Source organism: Crocodylus porosus, unplaced genomic scaffold (assembly GCF_001723895.1).
Source record: "Crocodylus porosus isolate Cpor-Errol unplaced genomic scaffold, CroPor_comp1, whole genome shotgun sequence".
NCBI lineage: Eukaryota > Metazoa > Chordata > Crocodylia > Crocodylidae > Crocodylus > Crocodylus porosus.
Window position 1 is genome coordinate 52,602,747 of NW_017728886.1, and position 9,474 is coordinate 52,612,220.

General features: G+C 51.2%; 1 protein-coding gene across 2 annotated transcripts in view; it reads right to left on the minus strand.

Moving 5' to 3' along the window:
• The window catches only part of ISPD (isoprenoid synthase domain containing), a 233,898-nt gene that overhangs the window by 183,626 nt on the left and 40,798 nt on the right, over window positions 1-9,474 (minus strand). For both annotated transcript variants that reach the window (XM_019534084.1, XM_019534074.1), the window contains exon 3: window positions 7,738-7,887. In XM_019534084.1, the coding sequence (XP_019389629.1) occupies window positions 7,738-7,887 (150 nt within the window). The remainder of the gene's footprint in view (window positions 1-7,737; window positions 7,888-9,474) is intronic.

Sequence of the window (9,474 nt, forward strand, 5' to 3'; positions counted from 1 at the left end):
AGAAACTTATAGCATGCCTGCAGTGGGGCCCATCACACTTTTACCTTCAAAGTAGCATAGAAAAATAGTGTATTATATATTTTTGAAAAACAGTGTCTGACCATTTAATTACAGGCTGCCATAAAAGATACACATGCAAAGAGAGAAGAGGCTATTAATCCACCTAGTTCCACATATATTTGCTAACACGGTGCACACCTGCTGTGTGCACTTAAGCCAGACACATTTGGTCAGCAACCTCCTGAAGGTCCCAAGTTACTAAATAGAGGGTAGAAAGACTTGAGCAGCTGTAACTACTCCTTGGACGCATCTACACAAGACATTTACTGCAGTTGACTAATTAGCTCTGCAAAAAACCATCTTGGCATCTACATGGGCAGCTTTATTAGGCTACAGGAAACTAATAAACTTCACAGCAGGGTAGTACTTGTAAATACAAATACTATCCTGCTATGAGGTTTTTGGTTTTTTTGTTTTTTGGAGGGGTTTTTTGTTTTTGTTTTACTGTGCAGCACTGCACATGTACACACTGGAAGGGCTGGAAGGGCACCCTGCACTGGAGCACCCTTATGCCCCAGCCAGCCTCTCTGCAAAATGCTAAGCCATGCTTGAGAAGCTCCAGGCTTGCAGACTGACACCCTGGCCCTTGCCAGCTAGAACAGCTCCAACCTGGCTCAATGTGCTGCAGTCTGAGGTGCATGTGTAAAGACAGAGCCTGGGAGCAATAAAGTCTAGTGCAATACACACTGAAGTTTATTGTGTCACATTAACATACACATGTAGATGCATCCCTTGTTTCCTTTGCCGTCATAATAAACTCTGAAGTAGTTGGGATACCAGGAGGGAACATGGGATTTAAAATATAATGTGAACATCATCCCTAAAAGCTACAGTTTTGTAAAAGGGCAATTTTTTTCCTTTTTTCCCGCCCCCCTTCTCTTTTGAGTGCTTGTTTACTCTAGAAAAGAGAAAGCTAAGTGGGAACATGATGGCTAATGCAGTGAAAAACTAATTCCCTTCCAAGTGACAAATGAAGAAATTCTTTGCTCCCAGGGACCAACCTGGGAGATCCCTGGAGGATAGACAATTCTCACAAGCCGATGAGTGAAGAGGAAGTAGAGCAGGAAGACTAAAGCCTGGAGTGCTTCCAATAAACTGTGAATGGAGGGTGCGGCAAACTAAAGCAAACATCAAGAGAAAGAAGGGCAAAGAAGTTAAGGTTTATTAAACTAGCCCAGATTTTTCTTTTGGATAAGGATGATATTAATGCAATACATCAGATTAAAGGAAAATTAAAACTGAGATTGAATTTACAAGTTTATCATGATCAACTATTAATCAAAGTATATCAAAGACTGCATTATAAAACCTGACCATTTACTGTAACATATGGTGTATTTCATACTTCTATATTTGTAAAATGTTTATTTTTCATAATTATATTTTCCACAACAACAGTTTATTATAATGTACACACACAGGATTGACTATGCAAAGTCCTTCAACTAATGCTTTTAGTGAGATACTTAAGCATATACCTAACTTTAAGCATGCTAGTCTGTGGGCACATCTACACAAGATGTTTTACTGCAGTAGTGTAGTTGACTGTGCAGTAAGCATGTCTAAATGTGCACACTTACTGTGCAGTAAAAAATTGCTAATTGTGAGTAATTTTGCTATCTGCCAATGCAAGTAGCAAATATACTCACGAGTACTTAACTGTGCAGAAAAGCTTGTGTAGACACCATCCAGGAGCAGATTTGCTCCCAGTCATCCCTGCCACTAGGAGGCCAGCCTGAGCTCAGCCCTAGGAAACCAGGGCTGGAAACCTCTCCTGCCTCAGGACTGAGCAACTTCTGTGGCAGCTCCAGCCACAGCCCCTTTAAAAGCCTGCAGGCATTTTCAGCTCTTGGATACAACAGCACAAAACCTGAATGGGAAATCTTGGCATCCGCTGCCCTTCAACAGGCTGCAGACTACCTGCGCCAGTCTGCCTGCACCCTAGCGCAGCTGCCTGGTATGACAGCCTGCTGCAGGCTCCTGCCAGACCTGCCATCCCCCCAGCCAAGATGCAGCCAGCTCCCAGCTGCCAAGGCCAGTGCCAGCTGCCCACAGCAGCCTGCCTGGAACCTGCCGGTGCTGTGGGGCATCGCCTCTCCATGTGGTTCCCAGTTCTATGTCATGCTCCTGTGTTGGGTGCTGCAGGCAGCTGCCCAGCTCCAACAGTACAGGGACAGTTGGACGGAATCCTGGAGAGTTGGCATGGGAGTCCCGATGGCCTCGTCGCCAACGCCATTCACTGCTGCCACACAGGCCCCCAATTGGTCCATGGAGGAAACTGGTGACTCGTGGTGTGGTGCTGTGGCATGCGAGAGGCTGAAGTGCAGTGGCAGTTCACATGAAGGAGGCGCTTCAACCCACATCTATGAGGGACTGTCAGGCCAGATGTGGGAACGTGGGCATGACCAGTTGGCACAGCAGTGCTGCACAAAGGTCAAGGCCTTCCGGGCACAGTGTGTCACCATCATCAACCACAACCGTCAGTCAAGGAGTGCCACAAGTCCATGCCCTTTATGAGGAAGTTGACTGAGATCCTTGTGCTCCAAGACACAAGCCACAGCCACACTGTGTACAACAGCATGGGCAGCCTGCCAGAACCCCCACTCCAGCCTGGCACCCATAGTGACATGTCACTGGGGGGAGGGCCTCTTGGGGTGCCAGAAGCCCATTCCACGAAGCTCCCCACCCCTAGCCTCCACCAGCAGCTCAGGGAGCCCAGGCCAGTGCCTGTCCTGACAGCTCCACAGCCTCAGCCCTAGGAACAAGGCATGGCCAGCCACATCACCTCCAACTGGCAGCAGCACCAGCTCATCCCCAGAAGGGGCCCCTGACCAGGTACCTGCACACCATGCCCCACCACCCAAGAACACCATTGGGAGCTGCACATCATCACGACCAGTCAGGACCAACTGGAGCTGCTGGGCACGCCAGTCCTACCTACATGGTAAGCCCTACACTGGGGGAAGGGCCATCCCTACCCTTGCCCTTGGCACCCACTTCCTGCCCCTCTCCCTGCCCAAGCCAGTCACACTCCTCTAGCCCCCAGATTCCTCCCCACTACAGCACACAGGAAGGTGGGAGACAATACAGAACTTTATTGAGCAGCCCATGCCTCCACAGCTAGGCAAGCACAGGTCTCTCACATGCCAAAGAATGCACCCATGCTGGTGGTGATCTCTCTCTCTCAGCTGTGCAGGGCAGAGACATGAAGCACAGCTACAAGTGGCCCTGCAGGTGATGGCACTGGTTGCAGGCCAGCCTGGGCTTGTCCCCTGCACAGTTGAAGCTCAGGATCCCATGCCAGGTGTGCAGGTGTGCGCAGGGCACCCTGGCAATCAGCAGCAGCAGGGTATAGAGGGTTGGGCACCCTTTGATCCATGCAAATAATTCCTTGTGCAGCATCCATGACATGTGCAGCAGGAGCATGCATGGGGTGCAACTCAGGCACGGTGAGGTGGGGGGAGCAAGTGTCAGTCCAAGGGTTCCTCCCCAGAGAAGACCCCTGTGGGGAAGGTGGGGGTGCAGGCAGCTCACCCAAGCCCCAGCACCATGTGCCAGGCAGCAGCACAGGAGACAGGCTGGCCTATAGGACGAGAAGGGGATCTGCAGCCACAGCAGCAGCTGCCGATCCAGCCTGCTGCTGGAGGAAGCAGCCAGCACCCAGTGGAGGAAGCAGCCAGCACCCAGTAGCCCACCAGCCCCAGGGGAGCAAGCGGAAACAGGGGTCTCGGCTGGCAGCCACCTGAGCCTAAGCCTGCCCAGCTGACTTAGCACAGTCCCTGGGCATCCATGCACACCTAATCCCCTGATCTGAGGCTGGGCAGTGCATAGCCCCTGGTACAAAGTATCTTATCTCAGAAATCTCTCACAAACAGCTTCTTTCTTGTTGCTCTGCAGGCCCTGCAACTTCACATTAGGAGAGAGGCCACTGTTGGTAGCTGGAATACAGTCTCAGGATCACTGCTGCCCATAGCCTGGGCCCTGGTGATGCACCAGCTCTGCAGGAGGATGAAGGATTGGTGACAGCTGTGGAAAACTGGCAGGTGGATGCGCAGATGTGGTAGTTGAGAACCCTGCATGGCAGGACAGGTAGGAGGGCAGAAGATGTTGCCCACGTGGGATCAGGAACACCAGGAGTACAGGGCACAGCTCCTGGCCCTGGAGCACAAGAACACGGAGGTCCTATAGAAGCAGGGTACACTCATGGCCAGGGCACTGTACGCCATAGAAGAAGACGGTCAAATGCTGGACACCATCCTGATCCTGGCAGCCACCTTCAGGCTGCCTGCTGCTATGCCCCCGACCCTCACCCCACCCGCCTCTAGCAGCCGCCCGCCACCCAGAAGCAGGCCATCTCATGGACCTGGGTAGAGATCCAGCACCACCTCCACAAGCCAGGAGCCCTTGCCGCAGACCCCAGCCTGGGCCCCCTGTCACCCAGGCCTCCTGCCAAGGCCTAGCCCCATCAATCACTACAGCTCCTCACAGGCATGGAGCAGGAGCAACCTGCAGCAGGGCAAGGACTACACGCTGGCCCTGGCTGCTGGGAAGGTCTGCACTGGGGAAATCAGCAGCTACCATCGGCCCTGGGCGAGTCCCCTGCCCGCCAAAATTGCCGTGGCATGCTCACCCACAGGGGCATGACTAGAGGCCAGAGTGTAGGCCACCTGTCCTCAGGCTCCACTGCCTAGATGCCCCACCCCTACAGCCGCCCATCCCAGGAGGGCACACGAACACACCACATTGTAAATAGGTTGCACAGGGAAGAGACTTTTATTGTTGGTGGGTGGATGGTGGAGGGGCTCTGGTGTTGGGAAGAAAAGAGGGAGGTGGGGTCTGTTTGTTGTAAGGCCAATAAAGTGTTTTTCTGAGAACTGCCCACAATAAGCATGGTGCTTGGGGAGGGTGGTGAGGTAGGGGTCCATGGGTGGCTGTGCATGTGGGCAATAGCAGAGAGCGCAGGAGGAGATGATCTAGCCAGCACCTCTCACACCCAGTGCCCTGGCCCCAGGGGACAGGTGTGCAGCTTGCACAGGGCCTCTGTGGGGGGAGGGGGAGGGGCCACTGCCTGTGCTGCTGCCACAGGTGGTGCCCTTGCTTGTCAGGCATTCTGTCACCTGTGCTTCCTACGACCAGGTCTCTTAGATGTTATGTAGCACACAGGCTGCAGTTATTACCCAAGTGATGTTGTCCTCAGTGAACTAGAGGTGAGCAGTGAGGGTGCACCAGGGTCCCCTGAGACAGCCAAAGGTGAGCTCGACCAGGGCACAGGTCTGGCCCAGGCACTTGCTGAAGTGGGCCTGGGTGGGGGTTCAGTTGGCCGGCATAGGGCTTCAAAAGCAAGGGGAGGAGCAGGTAGACAAGGTCCCCAGTTAGAAGGGGCAGGACTACCATGTAGCCTAGCTACAGGTCTGGCACCTCTGACACAAAGTGCTCGCTCTGCACCAGGGCTGACAGGGCAGTTCATGAAGAGGCAGGAATCATTGGCACTGCCCACCCAGCTTACACTCACACTGGTGAAGGCACTGAGGTGGTTGACAACAGCCTAGAGCACAATGGAGTGAAAGCCCCTCTGGCTGTAGTGGGGGTGGTTGAAATGGGGAAGGCAGGTGCCAGGGATGTGGATCCTGTCCAGAGCCCCAATGCACTGGGGGAATCCCAGAGCACAGAACTCCACCACCACCACCAGGAGGTCAGGCATGTGTAGAACAATGTGCCCCAGCATGTCTCAGAGGGTACCACATACCTCCAGGATAACCTGCCTGCTGGTGGCCTTGCCCACACCGAAGAGGTGGCCCACATACCAGAGGCTGATGGTCATGGTAGGGCAATAGCCAACAAACTGTCCACAAGGAAAGGCGGCTGCATATTGGTGCCCTTTCACTCTAGGTGCAGGTGGAGCTGCTCCAGAAGGTCCTGGAAGGGGGCCTGGGTCATCCTGAATACCACAGGCACTGCTAGTCATCCCAGGTGTGCTAAATCAGCGTTTCCCAACCTGTGGGTCGTGACCCAAAAGTGGATCACAAGAATATATGAATGGGCTGCAAACAAACTTTAAGAATGGATTCCCCTTTAAAGGAAAAATAAATGTGGAAAACTGTGTCTTTTCCCTTGCAGGCTGGCAGAGTTCCAACCTGCAAGAGGCTGCTTGTTCCCCTCCGCCCCCACTTTCCCACACTGGGAAAGCTAGAGCCTGGGGGTGGGGGGCAGCAAATTGGGAGTGAGGGGCACTGGGTCAGGACTGGACATCCATGTTTACAAATGGGTCCTGGTACAAAAAGTTTGATTACCACTCAGCTAGATGGCATGTAGTCACCAGTCCTGGCTGGCCTGGAGGAGCTGGAGGCAGTGGGGCTGGAGGGCCAGGAGGGTAAGAGTGGCTCCAGTGGTGGCATCCTGGACCGCATCAAATCGGCATCCCTGCTGGGGTCCAACCAGCAGAATGGGGTCTGATGACAGCTGCACAGTAGCAGTGGCTAGGCCGGTGGGTACTGTGTGTTGAGGAGACAGCAGGGCCCATGCTGCCATGGACCAGCTAGCATGGCAGGCCAGCACGGCAGCCAGCAGGAACCCAGAGCACTGGGCGTCACTGCTAGGGGCTGGAACAGCCATGGCACAGGGATGCAGAGGCTGCAGCACAAGGGCTGCCACATGTGTCCCCATGATGTGCACATTGTTCCTGGCCAGAAACACAGCTGGCCAGGGAGTAGGGAAATGGGGCTGCCTTTTAAAGATGGCCTCCAGCTGCAGGCAGCTGTGGCCAGAGAATCTGACTTCCCCTTGGTGGCAGCAGGGCATTATTGCTGGACCCCAGAAAGGAGGAGCAGTTTGCTGATAGAAACAGCAAAGCTACTCCCACATCCCTATACATGTAGATGCCTGTCTGGGAGCATTTACTTGTGGGTTTACCCACAAGTAAACTAGTCCCGCATCAAATGCTTATGTAGATGCACCGTTAGTTTTAAAATACTTTGTTAAAATTATGGACAGGTGATCAGGCTTTTACCACTGGGGTAGAAAAGTACCTTTTCTTGGTCACTTACATTTCATTCATAAAGTGGAAGAGTTAAAGGGTCAAAATAAGAATGGAGAATCAATGAAAAATACTACAGTGGAGACAGAGAAAAAACAGGAAGTGAATACTTGCTATAAGTACCATTATTCTAACTTAATTGTGTTGTCTGTACTAATGTGATCTTAAAATCAATGCTAATTTTGCACAATTACAGTTAAAAGATTAAATTATGTACTTATGCTTGAAGGAAGAAACATACAATATTACAGACATTCTTGAGAGTGAAATTCCCTTTTGATATTAATTTATCATTTACTATGAAACCAACAGATAATATGGCTCATAAATCAGTGTGTTTTTTATTATATATCAGTAGGCACAAATAATGTTTTGTCACAAAATCCAAGAATTATCACCACATCTGTGTTTGCAAGCTTGCTAATGGTAAAAATTGAACAAACATGAACCATATAGAAACACTGTCGTCAGAAGACTACAGCAAAAATAACAAACATGTGATCTGATATAATCTGGAATAGGTACATAGAAATCTAAAATTTTCAGAAAAAATCAGAAGAGGTGAATTACTTCCCTTAAAAGTACAGTGAAGGAGTAGAAAGAAAAAAAAAAAATCTTCCATTTTGAAAAGCCAAAATTCTTACCTGATGATATGCTTGATAGATTATATCAAATAAGAAAGCCTGGGGCATTTCACTTGCTCTGTACCTGGCACGTTCTAGTGAATGGTCTAAACAACCATCTGCAGAGGAAGCAATAACAGTCGAGACAAGAGGACGGATTGCTCCTGCTGCCTAGGGAACAGAACAAAAAAAAAAAGTCTTCAATATATACTTGAATGTTTAACTTAACTAATTTCTGCTAAAAGTGCAAGCCAAAACAAATGTGAAATATTAACCTCTTTACATATGCTCTGGGGCTTAGAGCTGCCAGGTGTTAAGCACCTTCTGACACATATTGAGTGTCCTTAATTCCCAGTAACTTCAGAGAAAGTTAAAGGAGCACAAACTGCTTACCGTTTTCTCCCCCTCCCCCTACATAATCAAGCACCATTATTCTGTATTGACACTTCTCCTGCTACATAGCCAAACCTGAGATGTGGCCACATTAAAATGTGATATTAAAGTAGGCATGTCTACACCTGCATCTGGTCTGAGATCAGTTTACTTACAAGAAAACTACTGGCAAGTAAATACTCCTAGGCAGGCGAGAAACAGGAGCAGATTTGCTGCTAATGGCAGCAAACTGTTCCCACCTGCGGGGGCCCTGCAATGGGCTCCTGCAGCCACCAAGGAGAGCTCTACCAAGGGGCTGGCAGAGAGCAGCAGGTCAGGAGACAACCGTCTCTTAACCAGTGCTGGGACATTGCACCGTGCCCTCAGGAGCTCCCTGCTGCCAGAGTGGGGAACAATGCCCTCTTGCCCTGGCAGCAGTGAGCTCCTGGCCCTGGCTCCTCAATCAGGGCCATGGGACTTGGAAAGAGCTGTGGAGGAAGGGCAGGTCCCAATCCCTTGCCCCTGTGGATCAGTGAGGCAGCTAGCCCACTGCTAGCTGCCCTGCTGGCAGATCAGGACAGAGGACTGGGACCTACCCCATCCCTACAGCTCTTTCCAAGCCCCATGCCTAGATTACCTGCCAGGGCATGAGGCTGCAACCTGCCCCTGACTAGAACAGTTCCCAGCCCTGTACATGGGGCTGAGGCTGGGGAGCTTGTTCCCTACTCAGCTCCAAAACCATGGAGCTGGGCAAGGAACAACCTGGGAAACTGAGCAGGAAACAAGCTCCCCACGCCCCACAAGCAGGGAGCTCCCAGCACCAGCTCCACACCATGGGGCCAGAACTGGGATACTCTTATCTCCCAGGCTCAGCTCTGCAGTCATGGGGCTCAAGCTGGGAAACCTTCATCTCCCAGTACCAGCTCCACGACCACAGGGCCCACAAAGCAATAAGGATCTTAGCCCCGACTCCCTGATTGTGATCTCAGAGCAAGGGGCTTAAAGCTGGTACTGGGGCAGGGGTACACAGTCCCTGCCTAGGCTCCGATGGCAGAGTCCACCCTGGCAGCAGGCAGCTCCCAGGAGGATTTGCTCCTGGTCAGTCATCTACATATGCACAGGTGTTCCATTAGTAATTGCAAATAAAATTTGCTGCTTGCATTTGCAGGGAGCAAATTTGCTTGCAATTAGCCAGGTTTGCTATGTAGTAAGCATGTGCATGTGTAAACACACATGCTTACTTCACAGTAAACTATGCTACTGCACAGTTAACATCTTGTGTAGATGCCCCCAATGGGAATCAAGGCTAGCTCAAAACCTCAGGATGAGTCCCAGACACCGAGCCAGTGTTCGAGCTATTTTATAGCTCTGTTTTACAGAGATCAA